Source organism: Myxocyprinus asiaticus, chromosome 42 (assembly GCF_019703515.2).
Source record: "Myxocyprinus asiaticus isolate MX2 ecotype Aquarium Trade chromosome 42, UBuf_Myxa_2, whole genome shotgun sequence".
NCBI lineage: Eukaryota > Metazoa > Chordata > Actinopteri > Cypriniformes > Catostomidae > Myxocyprinus > Myxocyprinus asiaticus.
In genome coordinates this window covers 13728923-13756751 of record NC_059385.1, presented here as the reverse complement: position 1 = coordinate 13756751, position 27829 = coordinate 13728923, and the positions used below count along the sequence as shown (strand labels likewise).

The window sequence follows — 27829 nt, the reverse complement described above, 5'->3', positions numbered from 1 at the left end:
CAAAATCATACAGTATAATGGAACCAAATGCGCCTGTTACTGATATACCTCTACTAAAAAACAGTTGCAATTTTAATTGGTTTGTAAAAGGAAGTTCAGTAAAGAAAGTTTTGAACATACCACCTTTAAAATTAAAGCAAAAAACATCCTAGTCAAGTCTCATCTCACAGTCTAATAGGGTGCTGCTGAGCCCTCTGCGGTTGAAAACGTCCCTGCTGTGGTTACATTTTCTTCTCACGACTGTTTTATTTATTTGACAACAGCACACAAATATTTCATGGTAGTTATTTTATGATTGCAGTACACAGCCCTCTCCTCCTATCTGTTTATTCATTTAAATGACCAGGGTAGGTCTTGAAATAAAGAGCAGATTTTGTGTGATGATGCATCAGGCCTGATGTGCCAATCTCTGCTCAAGCACTGCTGCTGTTTCCTCCCTGTGACCTGAGTAGGAGAGAATAAATATTAATATCCCTTCTTATATATTCCTCCTCCTGTTAGCCTGTTTTAGGTGTGGACAACGACATATGAGGTGTAAGATGAGTCCTTATCAGTATTTGCACACCACTTTCTGTCTTTCTTCTTCTATCTCACAATCCTCTAGTTGGCATAGAGATGTGAATATAATGAATATGCACTATTGACTCTTTCTTTAGTCATAAGCACTTGAGCTTCATTTAGCAAAAGTGATTTTCCTTTACAAAGACTTTTGATAAGCATGCAGTGTGTGATATTACTAGCACACATAGATGGAGAGATGGAGTGAGAGTGTGTCTATGTGTCTGGATGTGTGATGGGGCTGCTCTACCCAGCAACTACACTCTATCATCAGTATACTTTTTTCTTTCTTTCTTTCTTTCTTTCTTTCATTTTTCAGAGAGGAATGAGGGGATGTTTTTGGGGCAACATTCTTATTGATCCTGGAACAACATTTCTATCAACTGATCAGATTTTAGGGTTAGATTGGTGTTAATGTTGGGTTAGGTTAAGGACTAGGGTTACGGACTTATACACCATTCTCATCAACCTATTGTTTCCCTCTAATTTAAGAGGTAGGTTAGGGTAAGGGTAGGATTAGAGTTAGGGCTTTGTTTCTTTGACAGAAATGTTGTTTCAGGACAAACAAAAGAAGTTAATCCAGAAACAGGTCCTACTTGACAAAATTGTGGTGACCTTGCCATCAGTGCTGCATTTATGCACCTATTATAATCTCATTTAACAAGGGCTTCTTTAAAAATGTGTGTTCCTTCAACTTTGTTTTTAAAGTCAAAGTGAAATGGCACAACATATTTTACTTCCATAAATTGACACATTTCTGAGTAAAACAGGATATTATATGAGCAAAAAATGTAGGGTGGGACTTTTATCCATTGGACATTGTATCATGAAATACGGGCGTTACATACCAGAATGTAACCAGTTGGTTGGAAAATAAAAAAAAGAACCGTGATGTTAGATGAAAAGTGCATTTGTTTCAGAAGTGGTTATATTTTGAAGAAAGATTGTTAAGACAAACATGTTTTTCTTTTTAATAATGTGCGCTGATGAATCGCTCACAATTAGACCAGGAATGTGTCACTCAAAGAAATTCCTGGTAAAAGTAGGATTTAATCAAATGGTTTCAATTAGATTTTTTAAATATGCCTAATTTTACTTTGTATAAAATCACTTCAATTAATACCAAAGCAAATGTAGTTGCTTAGCAATTTACCAAGCTGTATTGTTTAAAATGTATGAAATTTGTAACTTCGTTTTTTAACATTTATTCTCCTGATTAAGTTTAATTAAATACTTTGACTAATTTTTAGTTTGTATTATTTACATTATTTAAAGATTACGCAGTTCAGTTTGGTGGCAATTGAAATGTGTAAATCTGTGAATCTGAGATATTTTTGGGGTATATTAAAGGAATATTCCAGGTTCAATACAAGTTAAGCTCATTCAACATAATTTGTGGCATAATGTTGATTACCACAAAAATTAATTTCGATTCGTCCCTCCTTTTTAAAAACAAAAGTAAAAATCAAGGTTACAGTGAAGCACGTACAATGGAAGTGAATGTGGCCAACTTTTGGAGGGGTTAAAGGCAGAAATGTGAAGTTTATAATTTTTTAAAAGCACACATTAATTCTTCTGTTAAAACCTATGTATTATTTGAGATGTAAAGTTGTTTAAATTGTCATTTTTACAGTCATTTTAGGGTTTTAGGATTTGTTGACAATACATTGTCAATGACTAAATCACACTAAAAATCATGTTAACATACATATTGTTTACGTCTTGTGCCGATACTTTTGAAACAGTGAGTATTTTAACGTTCAAAAATTGGCCCCCATTTACTTCCATTGTAAGTGCCTCACTGTAACTCGATTTTTACTTTTTTTAAAGAAAAGGAGAGGCAAGTAAAAATAAATTTTTGTGGTAATCAATATTATGCCACAAATGCTGTCGATTGAGCTTAACTTGTAGAGTAATAAGAAAGTAAATAGGGTCCACACCTGGAGTCGCAAGTTCGAATCCGGGGCGTGCTGAGTGACTCCAGTCAGGCTTCCTAAGCAACCAATTGGCCCGGTTGCTAGTGTGGGTAGAGTCACATTGGGTCACTATAATGTGGTTCTCGCTCTCAGTGGGGCTCGTGGTGAGTTGTGCGTGTATGCCGCAGAGAATAGCGTGAAGCCTCCACGCGCGCTAGGTCTCCGCGGTAATGCGCTCAACAAGCCACGTCATAAGATTTGACTGTGAATTGACTGTCTCAGATGCGGAGGCAACTGAGATTCGTCCTCCGCCACCCGGATGGAGGCGAGTCACTATGCCACCACGTACGTCACCATTGGGAATTGGGCATGCCAAATTGGGGAGAGAAAAAAAAAGGTAAATAGGGTCAGTATGATTTCAAATTGATTTTATAGGATATCCTAATGGAATGACTTCCAAATATATTATATTTACTAAAAATCCTACTTCTTGTTTAAACACATCGTCTTGTCCCTCTAAATCACCCAGAATCAACTGCTTGCTGTTCTCTTCAAAGGCAGGTGAAGTGGTGGTTTTCACTGGAGGTTCAGTGGTTTTCCAAGATACCTCAAAATAAACCCTGATTGATGTTTTCAAGGTCACCATGAACTTGCTTACTCCCTCTTAAACCCTCCAGTTGCTCATAAAAGCCTGAGATTTACTCCTACACTTCATTTCTCTGCACAACTAACTTAGCTTTGGCTTAGCTTTGCCACAGATAACCAAAAGAGTGAAAAATCTAAGAAAAAAGAAAAGAAAAGAAAAATCAATAAATATGTAGCTATTTTCCTACGCCTTTGTGTAGATGCTCTGGGCTAGAAGGAAGTCTTCAGCATTGGCTCCCATCTGTCAGAGGAGTGTGCGTGCATGTGTGCGTGTGTGTGTGTGTGCGTGGCAAGCTCCAGAGGAGGAGGGATGCTCTGTGATCTCAGCAGCAGCAGAGGCAGCATTCTGAGCCCCAGCTATGTGGCTGAGATGCGGATAGCGCTAACAGGCGCCGGGCTGTAGGACTACGGCAAGACCATGCCTGCAAACAGAGAGGACTTGCAAATCTGTCAGCGTTAGCTTCAGCTGTGCCTTTCGTCTGCCGTGGCTTAGTCTTCCTATCTCTTTCAGTCTCTCTGTTCTCTTTCATCTCTCTGTCTTTGTTATTGTGTTACTGATGAAGGCAAAACTGGCTTGAGCTGTTTGGCTCAATATGGATTGTCTGTGTATTGTCACAACTAAGGTAAGAAGCATGAGGGAGCGAATGAGAATTGAAAGAGGATTAAAGGGAAGAAGCTTTTTTGTTATTCCAGATGTGTGTATGTGTGTGTGTGTGTGTGTGTGTGTGTGTGTGTTTGCATACATGTGTTGTCTATAGGGTATTATTCTTTTTGTATTGTCTTTCTGTTTTTCAAAAGAGAATAAAAATGTCTCTGTCGAACAGTACGTTTAGTGCGGAATCTCTTAGTCTTGCATTGCACACCGAGCAGACTTAATCCTAGCTCTGTTGAGCCATCAATGCGTAAACTTGTCTAAAACTTTGATGGGGGCTCATGCGCATATAACGAGCCTCTCTGTAGGCAACAAGGCTTTTAGCTCCTCGTCACCGCTGGAGCCGTATTGGATCAGTCACAGCGCTAGTGGAATACATTATTGATGGTAAGTCCATCAACAAATGGGCCAAGGTTTTATCAGATTTTCCCGCCTTGGTCGGTGCAAGAGAACCCCTTTGAGGGGCATTAGAGAGTTGAGTAGTGCCAGTCTACCATTCCTACTTGGGCTAATGGGGTTTATATGACCCTACCCGAGGTGCTCTGCTTACAACCTTCTAAATTTACAGGATAAGTGATTTGATCTCTGGGTTTCTGTTCAGTTTAATGTTCTCTGTGGGCTTGCTAAACTTATTCTAGTCTGAATGAATAATAGAGTGAAAGATGTTGGGCTGGTACTTGTTATCTAGACAGCTACCTGTATCTCTTTCTCTCTCTCTCATTCATTATCAGTATTGCATCTGCGGTTCAGCATCCTGAGAGCTAAAATATTAATGTTTGTATTTGCATGCTTTGTTAACCATATGCTGAAAGTGCCCTTTTGACAGTGACATGGGCAGTTTGGCTCTGTGTGGTGAATTCCAAATGTGGAGCTGCTACAGCTGAATGAAATTAGTCTAAATGCAGATTTTGATGGTCATTGGGTTTCATGTGTATTCTATCTCTATAAAAACCTCAGCCAAAAAAGGCTAATTTACATTCTTAAAGGACGTATGTAATTTGAATGTTAAAATACTCTCCCATCCCAGCTTAATATTCTGAAAAATATAAATAAATAAAATAAAAACAATAAGTAAGCTTGTTTGTTTGAGCATCCTTATCAGCCTGACATACCAACATGGGCTCAAACAATGATGTGAGTTTAGGACAGGACTATCTGTTTGAACAACCAATGGAAGACGGGGGGGACATGTTGTTGTTTTTGCATGGAAGGAGGCTATTGCCATATGGTAATTCTTTTTTGTCACGTATGGTAGTCAAATAAAGAAAAGCCTCCATCGCCACCATTAACAGCAGGGATGCTCATAGTTCTATGGAATGAGATCTACTTTTTCATCATGTTATTGCAGCAAGATCTACCATGTACAATATAGGCTATACATTATCACAATGTAGTCTGTAGTAAAATTTGACGATTCTCAATACCAGCTTCAATACCACAACAAATAATAACAATAACTAATTTGTTAATTATGGAAGAATGGTTTCAAGCTCTTAAGTAATTATTAAAAACTAGTAAACAGTCAGTAATAAAATAACAATAAAAAACAACAATGAATAGAAATAGATTAAAAATAATAGAACAAATTAAGAAAATTCAGTGCTTTTTTTAACAGCTTTAAAAGTTTTTAACAGCAGTTTCAAGTATTCAATTAAACATTCAGAATGAAATGCAACATAAAGCTACTACTGGTTTTTACTGTATGATTATAATACATTAATACTTTTAAAAGTTATTCAGTCAAGAGCAGTGAGTGTTTTCTCATTTTCTTGTTATGGTTGTTTGATTATTATAATGGCACACTAGTCCGACATTTTAATACAAATCTGCTTTTCTCTCCACTGTTTATGTTCACTTTAGACATAACTCATTGTGTTTACATGAATACTTCACCAAGACAGGCATTTTGGCGAATTTTGAAATGTTTTTGACCGTTCAGGCGTGCATTAGCACAAATATTTTCGGAACACACGTGCATGTTCAGCACACACACATACGGCACCTGTCAATCAAACAGGGCATAGCTGTTACTAGATCGCTAGTGAATTATAAAATTACGCACTCTGGATTATATTCAACAACAGAAAAGAATTATGAACTTTGTAATAAGTGGCACAGGCCTAGCCTATCACAAGTATAGCAGATTATCAAGTAACTTGCTCAGCAAGGAAAGATGCTGACTACCACACCTGGAGTCGCAAGTTCGAATCCAGGGCATGCTGAGTGACTCCAGTCAGGCTTCCTAAGCAACCAATTGGCCCGGTTGCTAGGGTGTGTAGAATCACGATGGGTTAACCTCCCAGTGGGTTAACGTCAGTGGCAGCAATTTTTGTGAAGGGTCTGTATTTTGAAAATCTAATGAAGAAATTCATAAATGCATAAAATCAAAAGAACAAAATGAGAAATTGTATTCCACATTAAGAAAATTATTTTTAGGATTATTAAGATTTTTTGACATTATTTTCATGACAAATCAAATTCTCATTAATGCAATGCCAAAAAAGCCTAATTCATGTTACTGAAATACAGAAAATAGTTATTTTAAATCATCACAAATTAAATTCAGTATTACAAAAATGTCTTTAATGTATATGATATTACTATATTTTCTACATTACAATAATATATAATATATTTATAACATATGTAATATATTTGTACATATTGTATAATATTTATACAATAATATATAATATACTGTATATAATTTGTATTTGTTTAATTTTGAGGTTTAATATGTCCCGGACATTTTTTGACAGTTTTTATGAGATTCACACTATAAGTCCCATGTCATTCAAAGAATTCCCACCCGGCCAGCAGGATTTATTTATTTTTGGATTCTTTTTGCCAAGAAGAGAGGACAGGAAATGATGCAGCGGAGATGGATGAACAAGATCGGGAAATGTTGTGAGCCTGATTCGAACTTGCATTGCCCACATGAGTGCCAAAACTCAACGAGTGCCACAACTCAACCTCTTTTTTTCACAACCAGCATGGATATTCAGAATTGGACGATGGCATAAAAATGCAGATTCAAAAGACCATAAATGTATCATTATACCAGGAAAGTGACAGTCACAGAGAGAAAACTATCTTCTGGAGGGAATATCCTCCCTCACAAGAGATAATTATATTGTACATGGTGAGAGATATTTTATTCCGTCTCATCACAGGAAATCTTCCCTCCAACAATAACGTTGTCAGTTTTTTTTTTTTTTTTTGGCTGTAAATATTTCGTGTGAGTTCTTTCTATTTTAAGTCACGGTGAAGGATACAAGGGCCCTCCTCCCCCTCCCACTACTGCAAATGCACATATCAGTATATCTGCCTCTCTCTCTCTCTCTCTCTCTCTCTCTCTCTGTGTCTGCCTCCACTCTCTTCTGGTAGTTAATGTTATGTAATAGTTTGCAGGATGCACTCAGTAGGTTACAGCTGAGAGAATAGCATCCCACACACATGCTGAAAGCTGACGCTGCCATGTACTTTATGTGTGTGTGTTTGGTTCCCCACTGGTGCTTTTTTTAGTGGTGTGGTCAAAGGTGATATAATGACAATCTCTGCCTCCACCCCAGCAGAGCAAACCCTTCTTACCCTCCTCTCCTCCACTGGACAGTGTGGGATCCAGGGTTCACCTGCGTAGGAAACACTCATTGATTTTATCTGGCCCACAAGGCCACTCGACTTTGTCTCACATTAGCTTGAGATGTAGTTGAATACGTCTGCTGTTCTCTTGTTCATTCATTCAGGCGGAGGTGTAACATTTGCAACATACATTGCCCACATGCTTTGAGGGTTTTTAGCACTTTCTCACCAGGCTTCTATGCAGGATTGTTGCTGACTTTCTGAATGATGAAAGATTGAAGAGACACTCATGTCAAAACTAGGGTGGGAAATCGAGAACCCGTTCTTATTCAGAACTGGTTCCATTTTTTTAGTAATAGTATAACTGAAGGATTTTTATGATGTTCGGTTTGGTTCTTTATTATTTTCTTAAAAAAATAAAATAAAAAATGCTTAGACCAGAATGATTTTTCAGACTGGTTTATGCTGATTATAGTGCTGTTTAGGACTGGTTCAACTGGTGGACCAGCAAAATCAAGCTGTTTAGCCAGCAAAGTCTTTCTGGTGATGCTGGTTGTCCAAGGATGTATTTCTAGTTGAGTTTGTTTAGAATCCTGGTTAAGTTAGTTTAGAGCCATAATTGTAAAATTTCTTACAATTCCCAACCCTAGTCCAAACTGTAGTTATTAGATAATGCTGGCTCATGCTAATGTTGCCTAGACCTATTATTTACTTATCTTGTTTGGAGCAAAGGGTTAGCTCTGTTCCTAGAAGGTCATAAAAGGTAATGACATAATGGATTTAGTGTAAGTCATTAGTAAAATATGACCTATAGACACACGTTATAACAGTTTCTCCCTGTCAAATTATTATTTTATTTTTTTGCCGTCAATCTTTGTATTGTGCATCATTTGGAGTTTCTTCTTTAAAACGTAACGTAATTAGTCCTGGGGTTAATGTATGATGGCTTTATGGTCTGTGGAGCTTTGCATTACTGCTGAGTTCAGGATTGTAGAAAAGCCTTCCTGAATCTCTGAGCACCCACCATAATCCTGTCCTTGCATTTGAAGATGTACCGGTGCTAAAAATGAGCAGTGGGGCTGGGACAGCAGATATTTCTAGGGAGCAACGCAGTAACAAGGCCAAGCATAAACATAAGAGGGTTAAATCTAGCTTATTAGAAAACAAGGGTCAGGAAAAGACTACAGAACATAATGATTCAAACTCAGCATTAAATAAAAATGTACACTGTTTACTTTATTAATACATGTTCCTGGTGTTATTGTGCATGATTGTTCCCTGCATGTTATTCTGAAGAAAAAACTGTCTTTGTAATCTTTCATCAAAATGTAATAACTTGCTCCGCATCTGAAGCAACTTTCCTTTTGCCTGATGTCACTCCAGACTGATCTCTTTGTGAATTTAGCGAAAGTTTAGGTCTGTGCTAACCGAATTTCAAACCTCTGCCCCAAGTGACCGAAGCTGGAAATATTGTTGAACGTATGGGCATGTTTGAGCTCCAGTTTCTAGGAAAAATATCCACAGAGTGGCGCCAAAGCAAGTTGTAAATCAATTTGCATTTTTAGTTGTAAATTATGTAATACAATCAAAAGCATTGCATTTTATTAACCATATACCCTAACCCCAAACCTAAACCTAACCGTCAGTAGAGTAAAAGAGTAATTTTAGAGCAAAAATGCAACCTCATGTGAACATGATTTCTTCCTGGTTTCAGTGGGTACAGAGCCCTTATCTCTTAGCACTTTTCCACTGCACGGTATTATATTGCCATAGATAGCGTCCATTTGGTCGAACCACTTCCACTTTCTTCTGTTTGAACCACTCTGGCTGCTGTGGTCCTTGATGGTTCTGTAGTCACTTTTAAGTTGTTTTAACTTTTCCCTACACTGTTGGTAGGTCCGGTGGTAGCCGTGTGCGGCCAACAGTTGCTGAGACACTTCCTGAAAGACTTTTTCATTTCGCGTCGCCCCATCCAGCTCTCGTTGGCTCCTCTCCTCAGCTACTAATGAGAGAAACATCTGCACCTCGTTTATTGACCACTGCGTACAGCCATTTCTTTTTACAATTCGAAAGCCGCGTGAACAAATGATACTGCTATCGCTGTTGCTAACTTTAAAACTAGCGGGTTGGTGTCCAGTGACGCTGGTAGTGACGATTCTCTCTGACCAATCAGTGATCTGCAGGGTTTTGACATCACATTTAGTATCGGCTCGGCTCGCTTGGAACCTCGACCGAGGTGGTACTAAAAAAGTACCAGGTACCAGGTACAATCCACAGTGGAAAACCCCCAAAAAGCGAGCAGAGTCGAGTCGAGCCGTACCGTGCAGTGGAAAAGCCCCATCTGAGGCTGCTCGCATCACACGCTATAAGTAACGGCATATGAAAAAGGTAAACATATTTGAATTGATGCAAAAATGTCTTATGGAGGATGCCGTTTGTCAGTAATTCGGCAGAATGGAGTCTTTAAGGGTACTCGGATACTTGGTATAAATACAGCGATTTCCCATGTGATGTTATCACCTAGACTATGCGGGCTATTGGTTAAAGCTAATCAATGTCCATATGGCTATTTAGGCATTGTTTTAGGTTACTGTTGTAGATAATACAGCCTTTCTAAAATTGTGTCAGTAATTTTGCAGTAATTTAATGCCAGCTAACTTAAATGTAATACAGCTTGCAGTAAATATATCAAATAATTATTGGGATACATCAAGATGTTCTTGAGGATGAACTTGACCTCCACGTTCTGGTCGAAAAGCCTCCTCAAATGTGGGTGTTGGCATTTTTTACGTAAGTTTAAACTTAGCCTAGTTGTGGCGTAAATGGGCACTAAGTCATAATTTACGCACTACTAAATATGTGAGCATTGCACTATTAAACTTAGGTAGAACGTAACCCTACATATAAACTAAATATTTAAGGAAGCATCCGACCAGGAGTAATGGATGGAATAAAAAAGCAGACTCATTTAATGACATCAATGAGCTCATGTTGTGGTTGACAGGCTTCAGTCCTTTCGACATATATGATGATGTTGGCACTCGTTTACATTTACAGGTGAAAACATTATGTAAAAAGCTGACTTCTTCAGCATGAAACCGATCTAATGGTGCACTTTCCTGAGTACGCCGCCCGATGTCAAGTTTCATTTTATTACGAATCGTATTTTAATGGGGATATCATTTATTACAGCTGACAGTTACATGAGCAAACAAGGTTTGAACATCAACCGTAACAAGATCAAACTGAAATTCACAGCTTTTTAACGCTTCTGTGTACAAATTTCAAGGCTGCTTATTTGATAAACACAGGTAAACCTCATATTATTCAACTACGCATTTCTTTACGGAGAGCTTACGACCTACTAGTTAAGTCTTGCCTTAAGAACAGGTGGTGCAACCAAATGAAGTACTGACTTAGTTACAAACTAACTAGTAGTTACTAAGCCCTTAGTGTGAACTTTACGTCTCAACTTAAGTGAGACCTTATGCACAGCTGGTGTAACCCTACCCTGGTGACTTAAGTTATGGTTACTTAGAAAACTAGGCCCACTCATGGCAGTCGTACAGGATACGTAATCCATACTATGGCATAGAATATCCAAGAAATGTCCTTCCCCATAGTTTTATGGGAAATAAGTCTGACAGCAGCTCAGTGTAGCAGATGTGTTTTGTTACACTGTCGTGTGGGCAAAATTGCCCCTGTTCTTCCACTGACACCTCACATAAAGCGATATGATTACCCAACCCTGAGGACTTTATGAAGAGGTGTGTTTGCAAGAGGCCTAATGAGGTAATAATGGTGATCTACTGAATGTACAGTGGCAGTAGCAGAGTTTGGGGTTGCTGGGATGGGACTCTGCTGTACAATTATTTTGAGCACTCTGATAGAGATTTGTGCTCTGAAATGTGTGATGTATGTTAATGAATGTGTCTGCGCTGCAACTGTGCTCTAGGCGCTTTAGGGTACCCTTTGATTCTAAGTTGGACATGGTGTTGAGCAGAAAGTCATGCAACATCACACACAATGTGAGTTAATGTCACTGTGTTGCATGTCTAGTATGGCACATGTCTGTCAGTATTAGAGGAGCTCTGCTAGAATTACAGCAGTCTGTTAGTATCCTTTAAAGACTTGGAGAAAGCCAACTACATGGATCTGTGTTTGTAATATTTTGCTATAAAATGAAAAGTTATGAATGGATGAGCCACGTTCGAAGCTATAGTAAAAAGTCATCCTCATGTCACCAAACCTGTTTGACTTTTTTTTCTTCCATTGAACACAAAAGAAGATACTTTCAGTAGTGCACTGGTCACTTCTTTTCAAGCAATTACAATGAATGGGGACTGAATCTTTCAAACTTCAAAATTGACACAAAAACACCATAACAGTTTCATAAAAGTAGTTCATACAGATTCAGAAGACTTGAAATATAGCGCACAAGTCATATGGATTTCTTTAATGATACCTTTATGGTGCTTTTGAGTACTTCAGAAACTTAAAAGCTTCAGTCCCCATTCATTGAAATTGTATGGAAAAGGACAACCAGTACATTATTCAAAATGTCTCCTTTTGTGTTCTGCAGAAGAAAGAACGTAATATGGGTTTGGAACAACATGAAGGTGAATAGTGAAATAAATAATATTTTTGGATGAACTTCTCCTTCAATGTGTCAAATTGCTACATTGCTTGGCAACCAAAAATACACTGTAGTTAGGCTAATGAACTGTATGACTGCAAGAAGAATTGTTTATTCTTATTATGACTATTAATACTTAGTAGTACATTTTTTGAACATTAGTTACTTTTATGATAATGCAGTCGCTGTGCATTACAGTGACTTTACCCTGGGCAAGGGGTAAAATCACCGTAAAACTTAATTTTATGCCTAAAACCACATTAAAGGAATATTTCACCCCAACATCATTCCTATAAAATGAATGACAGCAATAAATTATGCCAGAATTTACATTTTTGGGTGAACTATCCCTTTAATGTTTAAAAATCACCACACATTTACAGCAAAGCCCTGATTGTATTTTTTTTTTTTGTAAGTATTTTGCATAGTAGAGTGATGATTATATCATTTACTGTTGCCTTAGCAGAATCCCCTCAAGAGGTGTTCAGTGCAGCTGTTGTCAGGTGAGATGAGGTGAAATGAGAAAAGCCTGTCAGGAGATGTCTGATCTCTTGTTCCAGTCAGGACACACGCTTAGATCAGTCTATGTGCTCTTAGAAAAGCACCGTCACTGTCAGAGCAAGAGACATGGCGGCAATGACAGACCTGTTTTTGAAGAGTCTTTGAATTTAATCTGTGCTGTTGTATTTAGAACGGAGTGGAAAGAATAGCCGAGTGGTTGTACAGTGTAATTAAGCCGAGTTTTTGCATTCATAGAAAATCGACAACCACATGTGCCTAGCAGAGGAAATAGTTTAGTGCTGATTTTATAACAGTGTTGGGGAAGCTGCTTTGAAACTGTAGCTTGTCAAGTAAAAAGCTGCTCAAAATTTAAAGTAGGGTTAAGCCTGATTTATAATTGAAGAAGCTGATGAGCAACCTAGGAGAACAAAGTCTGCATTTATAGTAGTTTGTTGATGAAAATAAATAAAGAATGTCACGTCCAAACCACACCCATAATTAGTTTTAACCAGTCGTCAACACTCTTCAACTAGCCAAGTTCTGCTAGGTCAAGAATTTCAGGGATGTTCGTGAACAGGAGAAATATCACCAAATGAACACCTTAACGAAAAAAGAAAAAAAAGTCAATTTTTAGGCAAACTACAAGAAGCCTGTTCATTCACCCAGTAAGTATAAATTAGCAATCAGAGTTAGGGTCAACCTTCTGACTACAGTCAAGCTACCTTTACAAAAGTGTCAGCTGATTAAAACAATAAAAGTAGCTAACAATATAAATGTTAAGTTACGCATAAAATAGCGAGGCGAAAATGATGTAGTCATTGTTGGGCTACATCGCTACTTATTGGAAAATGTCTGTATTTACTGGAAAAGCTGAAAAGCTGAGCTGCAGTTGTGCTAATTACAGTAGTAGAGTCGCAACTTTTGCCGGCTCTACGAACGCTACTTTTAGTGACCCTACTAACACTACATTAGTATTTTGTTACTCCTTTATGAGTACTCATTAGCACTCTTTCCTGGAAAAACAACTGCTTTTTAAAACAGCTGAGCTATGGTTATGCTAGTTAGTAGAGTCACACCTTTTAGCGTCTCTACTACTTTTAAATTATTACTTATTAGAAAAAGTCACTCTTTAATGGAAAAGTTACAATTTTTTTTTTTTTTTTTTTTACACAGCTAAGCTATAATCATGTCAGTTAGTAGAGTTTTGACTTTTAGTGACTCTACAAACACAACATCACTGCTCGAATAATGTCAGTCTTTACTGGAAAAGTTACTGATGTTTCAAACAGCTGAGCTACAGTTATGCTAGTTAACAGAATTTGCATCTATTAGTGACTCTACTAGTGCAATCACTACTCGTTGGAAAAAGTCGGTCTTTACTGGAAAAGCTAGTTGAGCTACACTCATGATAGTTAGTAGAATCGCGACTTTTAGCAACTCTACTAAAGCTACACCACTACACTGAAAAAGTCACTCGTTATTGGAAAAGCTATACTGTTTTTCTAAAAAGCTGAGATACAGTCATGCTTCTAGACACTGAAGTTTTAGCAATTCTTGAAAAGCGAATCACAGTTTGTGCTATGCGGTGTTAAACATGTAAAAGCAGTATTTTCATCATAAGTTTTGTTTCTGTAGCTAACTAGCTTAGCTGTCAGTGAGCTGCTTTCAGTTCCAGGCGGTCCCAGGAGGGGAGGTGGCTCCTAGGGTTGTGGTGACAGAGAATAAGACACACTGACATGCTTTAGCGGGTCAGAGGAATCAGTTTTGACAGGCTGTGAATAGAAACATTTAGTGGATTTGCAAAGGCCTCTTAGCTACACGTCATTTTAAAGAAAAGAAAGACAACTGAGTAATTGGCAAATTTCACTACAGTAAAGCATGTGAAATAGCATTTTACTGCAATTACCCATCATTCACACCTGCATGGGATCTAATGAGACACTTGGTGCCCATCTGACCATCTGAGCAGTGTTTGAACTACTATTCTGCTTCCATTTGCACTTTTCTGGACTCTTGACAGAGAGATGTCACATTAATTTTCACTTGGTATCTTTGGTCAAGTCCGACTGAAATTTGGTTTTGCTGAACTCTCTGTTACATTTACTTAAACTTATATACAGAGCTGCTGAATCTTTGAGAAAAAAAAATTTTCTAAAGGGAAATGATCTGTAGTTCAGAGAATAATGAAGAACAGTCAGTGCTTTGCTGGCTTTCATGTAGCGCTACTACAAAGCGACTTTATATCTTGGTGTTGCATATAATTGGATCTCATGGTGTTAGTTTTCAGCAGAGACACCTTAGATATTGCTAACAATCCTTTTTGTTATTTACTTGTTTTGTAAATGTCAATTCTGTCATTGCAGATTTTCCTATGCTACTAAATAAAATGTTCTAGCTCTAAATTCTAATTGGATGAGCCAAGTTTGAAGCCATTATAAAACCAGCCACTATTCACAATTCACACACTTTAGAATATATAACTTATTTACAGCATGCTGTTTGTCCGGTTGAAGCACAGAGGGAAAGACAGATGATTACTTAGTGCTAATATTAGTATTAGTACTTGTATTATAGAGTCTCTCTGACACCAGTTCAGCTACTTGCAGTTTTGGGATCACAAATAAAGCATTAATAAAGCAATAATGCCCTTTTACAAAAACAATGCTTTGTTGTTGATGTGACACAGAATATACTTCATTTGCAGAGGAAAGGGAATTATTTGTAGCAGTTTTCAGTGTGCCATCTGTTGAAGCCCTGCTCGTTCATTTGGATATTGTGATTATTATTATTATTGATAATTAATTGTTGAAAATTAGTGTCATTAATCATATTGCTGTTGCCGTTATTTAAGGTAAAAGATGACAGGGTTTTAATTTCCAGGTAAACCTCCTGGTTACTTTCGTAACCTCTGTTCCCTGATGGAGGGAATGAGACGTTATGTCGATGTAGTGACACTAGGGGTCACTCTTGGGAGCCCCAAACACCTCTGATTTTGAAAAAAGGCCAATGGGAATTGGCGAGTGGAATTTGCATGCCACTCCCCCGGACATACAGGTATAAAAGGAGCTGGCTCGCAATCACTCATTCAGGTTTTGTGCTGAGGAGCCGAGACAAGGTCCCGGCCATTTCAGCGGGTAGTTCAGTATTGTGGCAAAAGGGACACAACGTCTCGTTCCCTCTATTCAGGGAACGGAGGTCCCGGAAGTAACCAGGACATTCCCCATCTGTCACTCAACGTTGTGTCGATGTAGTGACACTAGGGGTCCCTATACGAAACACCACAATAAGCTGAACTGTGTTACATGGACTGGCGGTGCGAGATGGGCAGACCGCTGTGTGCCTCATAGCCAGCGCACCAGGCCGTCACGTAACCTCCCCCAATGCTCTTATGAGAAAGAAGGTCCTTCCTCAGGGGAATTCGCCAGGGGGGCTGTCACGAGGAGCGTGAGGTCCGAGAACCACGTCTGGGTGGGCCAGTAGGGTGCTACTACGATGACCTGCTCCTTGTCCTCCCTGACCTTGCACAGGGTCTGTGCAAGTAGGCTCACTGGGGGAAACACATATTTGCGTAGTCACGGGGGCCAGCTGTGTGCCAGCGCATCTATACCAAGGGTTGCCTCGGTCAGGGCGTACCAAAGCGGGCAGTGGGAGGATTCCAAGGAAGCAAACAGGTCTACCTGTGCTCGACCGAATCGACTCCAAATCAGCTGGACCACCTGGGGGTGGAGTCTCCACTCTCCCCTGAGCGTAAACTGTCGTGACAGCGTCCGCTGTCGTGTTGAGGTCGCCCGGGATGTGAGTGGCTCCAGCGACTTGAGGTGCTGCTGACTTCAGAGGAGGAGATGGCAGGCTAGTTGTGACATGCAACGGTAGTGTAGGCCGCCTTGGTGGTTGATGTACGCTACCATCACCGTGTTGTCCGTCCAGACCAATACATGCTTGCCCTGGTACAAAAGCCGGAGCCTCTGCAGGGCGAGCAGTACTGCCAACAACTCAAGGCAGTTGATGTGCCAACGTAGCCAGTCCCAGAGCCGGGCCAGTCCAAGAGCCGGCAGCTGCGTGCCCGTTGCATACAGTGCCCCAGCCCGTCTTGAAGGCGTCCGTCGTAACCACGATGCGCCTGGAGACCTGCTCTAGGGGAACCCCTGCCCGTAGAAATGCTAGGTCGGTCCAAGGGCTGAAGAGGCAGATCGGCTTGAAGACCACGCGATGTGTCCTGCGCCGCCATGCCCATTTCGGGACTCGAGTCTGAAGCCAGTGCTGAAGCGGTCTCATATGCATCAACCCGAGCGGTGTGGCCACCACTGAGGATGCCATATGCCCCAGGAGCCTCTGAAAAAATTTCAGTGGAACCGCTGTCCTCCGTCTGAACGCCTTCAGACAGTTCAGCACTGACTGCGTGCGCTTGTTTGTGAGGCGCGCCGACATCGAGACTGAGTCCAACTCCAAGCCGAGAAAAGAGATGCTCTGAACCGGGGAGAGCTTGCTCTTTTCCCAGTTGACCTGAAGCCCCATCCAGCTGAAGTGCGTGAGCATCAGGTCCCTGTGTGCACACAACACATCCCGAGAGTGAGCTAGGATTAGCCAGTCGTCGAGATAGTTGAGGATACGGATGCCCACTTCTGTGACCTTTGTGAAGACACGAGGGGACAAGGACAGGCCGAAGGGGAGGACCTTGTACTGGTATGCCCGGCTCTCGAAAGCAAACAGCAGGAAGGGTCTGTGTCGAGGTAAAACCGAGACATGGAAGTACGCGTCCTTCAGGTCTACCGCCACAAACCAATCTTGATGCCGGGCACTTGCTAGAATGCATTTTTGCGTCAGCATCTTGAACGGGAGTCTGTGCAAAGCCCGGTTCATACTCACAGGTCCAAGATTGGCCGCAACCCACCGCCTTTCTTCGGTACGATGAAGTAGGGGCTGTAAAACCCCTTCATCTCGGCCAGAGGGACAGGCTCTATCCACGGGAGGAATATCGTCCCCGCAGACCAGTACTACCAGAACCAACCTGGTGTGGGCATGTTTGTGCCACAGCTGGGCGTGCAGGGGCGGGGGGAAGCCCTTGGAGTGTTATACCTGCCATAAAGGAACGGTGGCCGGTGATTGTGATAATGATGGCTGTTAGCACCGGATATGTGACCCAGGGAATGAGGAAACCGCTCTTTTTCTTTTTCAGCCCTTTGGGCATGCGGCGAATCAACGAAAAGGCAAAGGATTCTCCTCCCGGCCCTCCACCGGGAGATGGAGTGGTCTGCTTACCATCTCTAGGCCTGCAGCAGGTCTCCAAGTGTCTGGGTCGCCCATCTCAGGGGCGCTTCGAAGCCTTCCTCGGGCTCCCCGGGGCCCAATCGTCATACTGCGAGGGTTCAGGGGTGGTGGAGGTTTCTACTCCAGACCGACACACACAGATGCCCAGGCAAGCATGGCTGCGACTTGGCGACCGCACCCAAAGGTGGGAGCCCAGTCGAGTCCTCAGCGTCAGACTGGACAGCCCGCTCTCCGATGCTGCAATTGAGAGCTCATGCACTTCGCGAGCACTGAAACGAGATCGTGAACTCGCCCTGAGATGAGCTGGCGGTCTAATCTCAGCGGGGCAAATGAGCATACTGGGGAATGGGAGGTCCGTGGGGAGTTACCTGGCGGAGTGGCTCCCATTGGGGTCCCAAATCGCCCCCAGTGCTAACCGACATGGCCTCAAACCCGTAGGTAGAAGGACCGAGGCGGGGAGCCGCTGGGGTGGTCTTTCCCTCTAACAAAGGAAAAACCACGACCGCAACATTGCCATGGTCACGCTCTCGCAGTGAGAACATGACCCGTCCACAAACGCTGTCTCCACGTGGGCAGCGCCCAAGCACGTAAGACTGCGATCGTGGCCATCGGAAGCGGAGAGGTAACGACCGTAACCAGGAAATACACACAAACGGAGAGGCATCTTTAAAAAGACGCTCTCCGTTAATGCCACTCTTTTAGAAGGGAAAATATACTCTTTCAGTAGGAAGAATATACTCTTTTAGCTGCTGAAGCGCCCAGGGGCGTTCTCTGCACTTCACCAGTGAAAGAGGGGGAGAAGCAGCTGTAATGCGCCATAAATCCAGGAGCTTTTCGAGGTGAATGGATCGGAAGAGTAACTCAGCTCGCTGAACACAACCGCTCGGCTCCGAAGAGAAAATCTGAATGAGTGGTTGCGAGCCAGCTCCTTTTAAACCCGTATGTCCGGGGGAGTGGCATGTAAATTCCACTGGTCAATTCCCATTAGCCTTTTTTCAAAATCAGAGGTATTTGGGGCTCCCAAGAGTGACCCCTAGTGTCACTACATCGACACAACTTTGAGTGAGTGACAGATAGGGAACTATCACTTTAACCATGGAAAAAACACTAAAGGCCCTAATATACTTCTGTAGAAGTTCTTCTTCATTCTTTGTTTAGGGATAAAAAAGAAGTTCCAAACAGCCGAGCAACAGTATACTGTTTCCGAACATTCAGACACCCACCACACCGATGTGGGAGGCATTTAGAAGTACATTTAAATATGAGGACGCTACATGTAAAACCTTAAAAATGTGTTATCAATGACTTTATGCCTCATTCTGAGTAGAATTCACATGAGGTCAATAAAAGAAGCTGTTTTAACCACTCGATGGTGATTTAAAGTAGTATATATGCAATAAAAATGTTTAATTTGTCTTGTTTACATTCTGAATTCATATTGCTAATGTGCTAACATGCTACATGTGGCCATAATATGCACCGGTTACACTCTGTTATTGCAATTTATTATGACACTGATACCATTGCAAAGATGAGTGTATAAAAGTGTTAATGTGCAGAACAAAGATAAAAAGAGGCATATCTTACTTTAAATGTGTGAATGGCTTTTGCTGCAGATGGCACATGAGTGAATGGGCAATTGAGAGTATTTGAGAAGATTTGATTCCTTTAGTAGACTCAAAAAAATAAAAAAAATAAAAAATCACAATGACTTGGTCTTGGAAAATGTCTCTTAAGCGAACAGTCGTACAGATATAGACATTTGCACCAGCTCGCTAATAACTCTGCACATCGATGTGTTCATGTTGACTGATTTTGACTCACTGATCAACATAACAAAATTAGCCATAGGCCTCAAGGTAGGTGGAGCTCCATGTCACACCTACCGATGACATGGACCAGTAAGAAGGTATTTAGCAGCCGATAAGAATATTTCCTAAAAGTTCGCCCCAGCGAGCTGTTACGAACCACCTAAACGAACACAAAAACACCTTTTTTTGGCCAGATTTAGTTCTAAATGACATCGCACCCATTCGTTGTTCGATTTCGTAGTAAGTATATCGAGGCCTTAACACAGATCCTCTCATTGCTTTTTTGTCACTGCAGCTTCACAAGAATGGGGTTAAAACAGAATCTACCACACAGTATCATAAGGTAAGGATGTTAATATGGTGCTTAAATTAGCATTGCTTAACTCCATGTGCTATTTTTGTCAACGTGGACAATTATGCAGCTAATTTGTTTTCAGCTTCTCACACTTGGAGGAAAGTTGATTCACAGAGCAAAACAGTGCAGAATGAACTGAATTCTAGATTGACTCAGTCTAGTGTTGAAGCTTTGACTGCTCTTCTTCTTCTTTGCAGGTTCCTCACTGTCAGCATTTTGAAGATGAGTGCATCTGTCAAGGGTTTAGCGTTCTTTGTATTTCAGATTTTACTTAAGCCCAAGGATTATTGTTGTCAATTCGCGGGCAGTTTAAGTGGAAGAAGAAAGCATTCTGGGTTTAACATGCAACATGCTTATGAAAAGAGTGAATCTCATGCATAATTTGCACCCTCACCGCTAGCTGCAGCGGCTTTGTTGGCTTAGACAGCACTGGATGCTTATGAGGGGACAACTGTGGCTAGATATGATTGGACATGTTTGCAAAAGCAAAGATAATTTAAGACAATTGTTTGCTCTTATGCCCCATTCACACATAACACTATTGGTCGGTATTGGCGTTCACACAGCCGGATGCCCTTACGTTATTGGTGGGATGCATAATTGGCCGTAAGTTTGAAAATCTGATTGCAAATGTGATGTATTGCCAGTCGAAATAAAATTTGAAAAGCGATCAGTTTCTGGAGGGGAAAAATATTAATTGTATTTTTATATAAATTGCAGCAGTGCATTATTCATAATCATAATACATCATATTGTGAACAGGATAAGCGATTATCAAACCATTAATCAAACTAACTTTACACGCTGAGAATTCCTGACATGGATTTCTGTACATTATTCAGTACGTTCACATGCGCAGTTATGATGAAACTATAGCAGGATTTTGCATATGTTTGAGCTATATTCTTCATCTGTCTGTCCAAGTATATATTACACAATGCGTAATCATATATTTGAAGGAAGCAGGTCAGCTGAGGACGTGTTAAAGGGATGCCAAAAATGAAAATTCTCTCATAATTTACTCACCCTCATGCCATCCCAGATGTGTATGACTTTCTTTCTTCAGCTGAACACAAATGAAGATTTTTCGAAGAATATCTCAGCTCTGTTGGTCCATAAAATGCAAGTGAATGGTGACCAAAACTTTAACTCTCCAAAAATCACAAAAGTCATCATAAAAGTAATCCATACGACTCTAGTGGTTAAATCCATATCTTCTGAAGCTATATGATAGATGTGGGTGAGAAACAAAGAAATATTTAAGTCCTTTTTTACTATAAAAATCCACTTCTTCTTCTTTTCTTTTTTGGCCATTAGCATTCTTCGTGCATATCGCCACCTACTGATCGGGCCTGGTCATGGGGGAGATTTAAAGGGAAAAATGACTTAAATATTGATCTCTTTCTCATCCACACCTATCATATTGCTTCTGAAGACACGGATTTAGCCACTTGATTCTTATGGACTACTTTTATGCTACCTTTATGTGATTTTTAAAGATTCAAAGTTCTGGCCACCAATCACTTAAATCCTATGGATTTACAGAGCTGAGATATTCTTCTAAAAATCTTAATTTGTGTTCTGCAGAAGAAAGTCGTACACATCTGTGTTGGCATGAGGATGAGTAAATGATGAGAGAATTTACATTTTTGAATGAACTATCCCTTTAAATACACATTGCGCATCACCTCAATTTTTTTGAGCATACAATGTTGAGGCCAACTGTGGTCCAATTAACGTTTATAAATGCAGGCTGAAGCCGAGCTACAATCACATTATCTAGGTAAGTTAGTCCGACATCGCAAACATATGGTACAGTTTCAGTCAGACTAAAGCGTTTACATAACATTTGAAAAATATGAATTATTGCTTTAGTACAGCTGAAAGCGCACTTTTTGTTGCTCTCCTGTATGTGGGGAGAGACAAATCCTATAGAACAGTGAAATTGCTCAAAGTAACATGAACTTCTATTTTGTCTTACCTGCACATTTACATAAAGATAAACTTTGTTGTAGATCTCTGTATGTGTAAACACCCCCTTGACTCTTCTTGCCACTCTCCCTGATGTTGATGCTGATGTTTGCCAGGGCCACTTAGGCAGGTGTGTGTGTGTATATGTATGCACATGCAGGGGTTCCTTTGCATTTTCTACTTACTCTCTGTCCTTTATACCAAACTTCAAGTATTGTATCAGCTTAAAATATGCAGAAACCCAATGCATGACAAATTTTGCCCTGTCACCCTTTTAACCCCGCTACAAAATGGCCATCACATTTCCTTAACACTCTTCTCTGCCTCCGGACAAACACAGCCGTTACTATCCACATATTTGCCAGTGGCACGTCTTTGCTAAAGCATGGTTCTACTAAAGGAATTGTGAGCTGTGACTAATTCATGTGTTAGGCAGATTGCCTTGAAACATGGCACAAGAAGGCTGTTTATTAGCACTACGGCATTGAGAATAATCGGACTATCGAGAAAGCCTATGAGATAGAGAATTTTTTTTATTTTTACTATCTGAAGTATGAACCATCAGACAGCTATTGTGAGTGAATGTGCACTAATGCATGGGGCTTGAAAGCCACAAGGATATTATTTAGACTTAAGAGTATGGAGTCACTCAAAGGGATAGTTCACCCCAAAATTTAAATTCTATCATCCAAACCTGCATTACTTACTTTTGAACACAAATACAAAATTAGGCAAACTGTTAGGCACTGACAGTCTCAGTCACCATACTTTTCATTCTATGGAAAAAAGATGCAATAAAAGAGAATGTTTGGCAGAATGTTGAGCATTCACTTTAGTGTTACATGTAAGAAAGAAAGTCAAACATGTTTGAAACAACAAGAGGATGAGTAAATGATGACAGAAATTCATGTCCGTAGTATAAACATGTAACGAGTTCTGTGTCGATATTTAATACTTGGGATTAGTGGTTTGTGATAACCATCTTCAGACAGCTTATATGAGTATATGTCCACTGATGCAGAGGGGCTTGGACGCCATAAGAAGATTATTTAGGCTATTTGAGAGTATATGTTCAGCTATGGAGTTACTTAAAATGCACAAGAGCTGTTTGGAGTTAAACACTTTGACTGATCCTCTAATGTAAATGAAGAAGCACAGAGAGATCAAAGGTAATTGTGCTAGTCCTAACACTTTCTCTGTGTGTACATACAGTACAGTATACATGTTTTGATTTTTTAAGAATTGTGATGTGTCGGAGCTAAGTGGATAGCACACAAGCACTGACACCAAGTTTTGTTTTTGTCATTTCTCAATCCCTTTTCTCCACATCATTTCTTGGACCATCAATAAGAAAGTAGCTATATATATATATATATATATATATATATATATATATATATATATTATATATAAAGAATAGTGGTCCAGAGCCATTTGGACTCACATCTAGCCTAAATGTGACCTTTGTGGCACCTTATTATGTGTGTATCTGTGTTACAGAGGCAGAATGAGAAACCTTGTGTGTATTCATTTGTGTGTGTGTATATGTGTGTGTGTGTGAGTGAGTGAGTGAGCACATGAGCGAGAGTGTATGACTCATTCTTTCAGCAGGAGCTGCCTTTGGGAGGAGATATATTTGTGCTTGTTAAAGTGTTTTGGCTTCAGTGCAGCTTGCATGCTCATCTCTCGATCTGTTCATGGTTTCAGCTTATCCATATTTGCCTTTCTGCCTCTAGGAGTTCTGCAAGGAGAGAGTTTTCATAGGTGAAAGTCCTGTTCAAAAACTCTATCTGGCATTATATCTCAAACAAAATCTATTTTGGTTCCTAACGCTGCAGTTCCCAGTGGCTAATTTGTGAGTTCAGTCGCCTCCGCTCTCTCTCTCTCACACCTCCTCTCTTTCTCGCCCCCTCAGTCTTCTGCCTCGGTACTCCCTTTTTCTTGTCACCCCCTCATTCTGAATCTCTCTCCCTCTCGCTTTTCCATCTCCTCCTCATTTTCTTGTAATCTTATCTACACTGTAAAGCTGCTAACCACGGAACAACTAGTTTCCCTGATAACAGGGAGGCTGGCATCTCTGATGTCTCTCACTGCATGCTGGCACTCGCCCACGCTTCACAACGCCACACAGTTCTGAACTGGCACTTTGATTTACACACATACACATATTCACGTACACATACTAGTCTTCCTCAGCTGGATATTAGAACATAATTGCTTTTTAACACAGTCTAGGACATTTTGAATGTTTGTAACACTACAATAAATACAGTTACATAAGTTTCCCCCCAAAATACCATGGTAAGCATAGTTTTCGCCAAAATACTATTAAATACATTTATTGATACTTCCAAGGTTTTAACCACATAATCTTGATTATAAAACTGTTTGCTTGACTACTACTCTTAAATTAAAATGTGGTAAATTGGTACAAAGTTATCAAAACTATTTTTTACATAACGTAAGGATCATGAAAATTTCTTAGAGTGTTATCTCTATCTATCTATCTATCTATCTATCTATCTATCTATCTATCTATCTATCTATCTATCATCCATCCATCCATCCATCCAAATAATATACAATATACAATACATAATAATAAGCACAATATATATAATGGGTTGGGTGAATATACATTATTTATAAAAGGGGTGGATGATTTAAATGTTGTGACTACCAAGGATTTAACCACTTAATCTGGATTATAAAACTCATATTGTTTGACTAATTCACTGAAATAGTAGTCAATCACCTACCCAAATAAAAATATTACAATACATATTTATATATTAAAATGGGTGGGGGTGATTTAAATGTTGTGTTTTGAAGGGATGGCCCTGGTAGCAATTGTAGAAACTATGGTACTATGATACTATGTACGTAGAGTAGTTACCATATATTTTGTAATGGTTTTTGAGGAATTTTCTGTTTCAAGACAGATGTGACCTAAAGCTTTTAAATTAAATGCATACATACTGGCTGTTACTTATCTCCTTTTAAAATTTGGTTGTTTTGTGCGGAACAGATAAGCAATCCACATTTATTCTGATGTATGACTTTGTATCCCCCCCCCCAGCATTTAAATCTGGAGGTTTTGAGAGGTGTGATTCAGATTTTGGAGCATACTTACTCTTTTCTAGGACTCTTACTGATTGAGTCATTAGCTTGTGTTTCTCCTCTAATCATTTCACTTTACCTTAGTGGAACTCCTCCTCCGAACTAAACTAAATGAGCACATTCACACAAAAATGAATTAGAAACTTGCATAGCTGACATTTAATTGACTGAGATAGTAAGTGATAATGTAACAAACTGCCCACATTACTAACGTATTCTTGTAACTTGTGTACCCCGACCAAGAGATGAGAGAGAAGAGATGAATTGAATTATAGTGAGTTAGACTTCTGCCCTCTTGTGGTAGTTATATGCTAGTACAGTGGTCAGTTGTAAGAAGTTATTATAGATTGACCGATATTGTCTTTTATGACTGATATCAGTACTGACAATTTATATGTATAACTCTCAGAGACACAGTGCAGCAGAATTGCCATGTTTGTTTACAGCGCTTAAACAATACAGATTAAAAAAAATAAAAATAAATTAAATAGATACTGTATATAAAAAAAGGACTACACATATCAGTAGCTGACACTCTGAACTGTCACAACAACAGTTTTAGTGGGAATAAAATTGCATAGTAAATGTCACAGCTTGCTAAAATCACACAATAGTCACCTCCAAGCAAAATGTGCTAAACAAATCTAGATTTTTTCATAGACTACCATTGTTTTCTGAAGTCACACACAATTCACCCCACAACAGGGGGATAAAAATACATCATCAGTGTCTGTGCTTGGATCTCTGAGGGTTAAGTGTCCGATAATCAGTAACCACATAACCAATATTTAATCATTGATTTTTTCTTCTTCTTTAAAACACTAATATTGCACATAGTTAGTTAATTTAACTCCTTTTTATTGGCATATACAGTACAATTATCCAAGACTATTCACTGAATTAATAGTAAATATTAAATATTTATATTAAACACTGCACTCACAAATTTTTTCCCCATTAAAAAAGTTTTACTCCTAAAGAAATTAATTGCAATTATTAAACATATATATAAAATCATGGCCACTCACATGAGATGAGAACTCTAGTCATATCGGTAACCTTATAAAAGCTGTTTTATTCGACAAGGTGAAGGGACACCCTCATAGGGGCTCCCATTTTAGAATCACATGACGTTGAATACTACTCGCCTAATCTCAGTAACCATCTTGGACACTTTCACTCTCGGATTGAATTAATCATGGCTGATTGTGAATAGTGAAATTCGTCAATGTCATCTGTAACTGAAAACTATTGATTTTGAATGATGCTGCATTTACACCACTAGTTGTCACTGTAAGTCCATGATGACACGAGCAAAAAGTTACTGATTGCACATTTAAAATTAACTAAAAGTTTTTGTTTTTGGAATCTTAGATATAATCTTCACAGTCTCCCCACAATCTCTGGAATCTTGCACAATTTGTTTTCCCCTATGTGGAATTAATATCGGTAAACCTGATATTAAAGAACCGATAACTGATTATCTGGAAAAGTGTAAATATTGGTTAAAAATAACGGTCAAACCAATTATCGGTCTCCCTCTAAAAGTTGTACACATTGGTCTAAGAAGTAGATATCTTTCAATAATAGAAAGAAAAGTCTTGACATAACATCTTTGATCAGGTTTGACAGTGTGTAATATCTATTATTATTCATAATAATAAATGTTCAATTACAGATGTGACTTGTCATATGAGAAACATGATGCAGAAGTTTTTAAGGTCCCACACTGAAGTTAATTTCTGAATTGCACCTTAATACCCCCACATGAATTATGCATTCTTCATCACCCAGTGTTTACCCCCATTGGATGCAGTGTTTTTTTAAAATATTCAAATGAGGATCAAACACTCCCATAAACATCCCCCTAAAGCATATTGCTTTCTAAATTGTGGTTGAAATGACAAGCTGCTTAAAGCTCTGTTGCTTTTTTTAGCCTACTGAATGCAGCTTTTCCTCCATAGAGAAAGAGTGTAGAAGAGTGTTATATAACAGTGCTGAGTTTGTAAGCATAAATGTGGAAATGATGAAAATGTTTTACTTGTGTGTCAAGATTTAGTACCAAGATGCCTCCAAGGTCTTAAAGGGATAGTTCACCCAAACAAATGAGCATTCTGTCATCATTTACTCACCCTCATGTTGTTCCAAACCTGTATGACTGACTTTCTCCTGTGGAACACAAAAGGGATGTTAGGCAGAATGACAGCCCCAGTCACCATTCACTTTCAATACATCTCCCCCCCCCTTACAAATGGTGACTGAGACTGACATTCTGCCTTACATCTCCTTATGTGTTCCAGCGAAGGAAGAAAGTCATACAGGTTTGGAAGAACATGAGAGTGAAGAAATGATGAAGGAATGTTAATTTTTAGGTAAACTATCCCTTTAACTGTTTCAGATATTTAAAAAGAGAGAGAGGGAGAGAAAGAGAGATAGAGAGAGAAAAGACAGAAAAAGAGAGAGAATCCCCCGTTCGGCAGTCTGCACTTCTTTCTGCTGTCAACTGAAATGCCTTATACAGCAACAAACCGTAGCGTATTTCTCCCTGTATGCCTTTCAATCATGTGTGTGTATGAGTCCCTAGTCCAGAGAGACCGATACGGTAACTCGCAACCTTAGAGGAGCAATGCTGTGCTGGGATCGCCTACCGAGGGATGTGATCCGCCTCTGATCTGCATCTCTCGCTTTTCTTCCTCTTCTTGATTTCCTATTCTTTAAGAAGCTTTGCTGCCACACTGATCCTTATGCCACATAATACCTGCAATGTTTTTTGCATGTTATTGTGCACTGAGGAGCAATTTGAAGGTAAGAGTC

At 39.6% G+C, this 27829-nt stretch overlaps 1 protein-coding gene across 8 annotated transcripts in view; it reads left to right on the top strand.

Annotated features, from left to right (window-relative positions):
- dlg2 (discs, large homolog 2 (Drosophila)) overlaps window positions 1-27829 on the top strand; it is a 314419-nt gene that overhangs the window by 49127 nt on the left and 237463 nt on the right. The window contains exon 1 of one of the 8 annotated variants that reach the window (XM_051683677.1): window positions 3675-3742. The exons of the other annotated variants lie outside the window; for them this stretch is intronic. Coding sequence (XP_051539637.1) covers window positions 3713-3742 — 30 coding nt within the window. The 5' untranslated portion in view covers window positions 3675-3712. Of the gene's footprint in view, window positions 1-3674; window positions 3743-27829 lie in introns of those variants that run through there. 8 annotated transcript variants of the gene reach the window in all.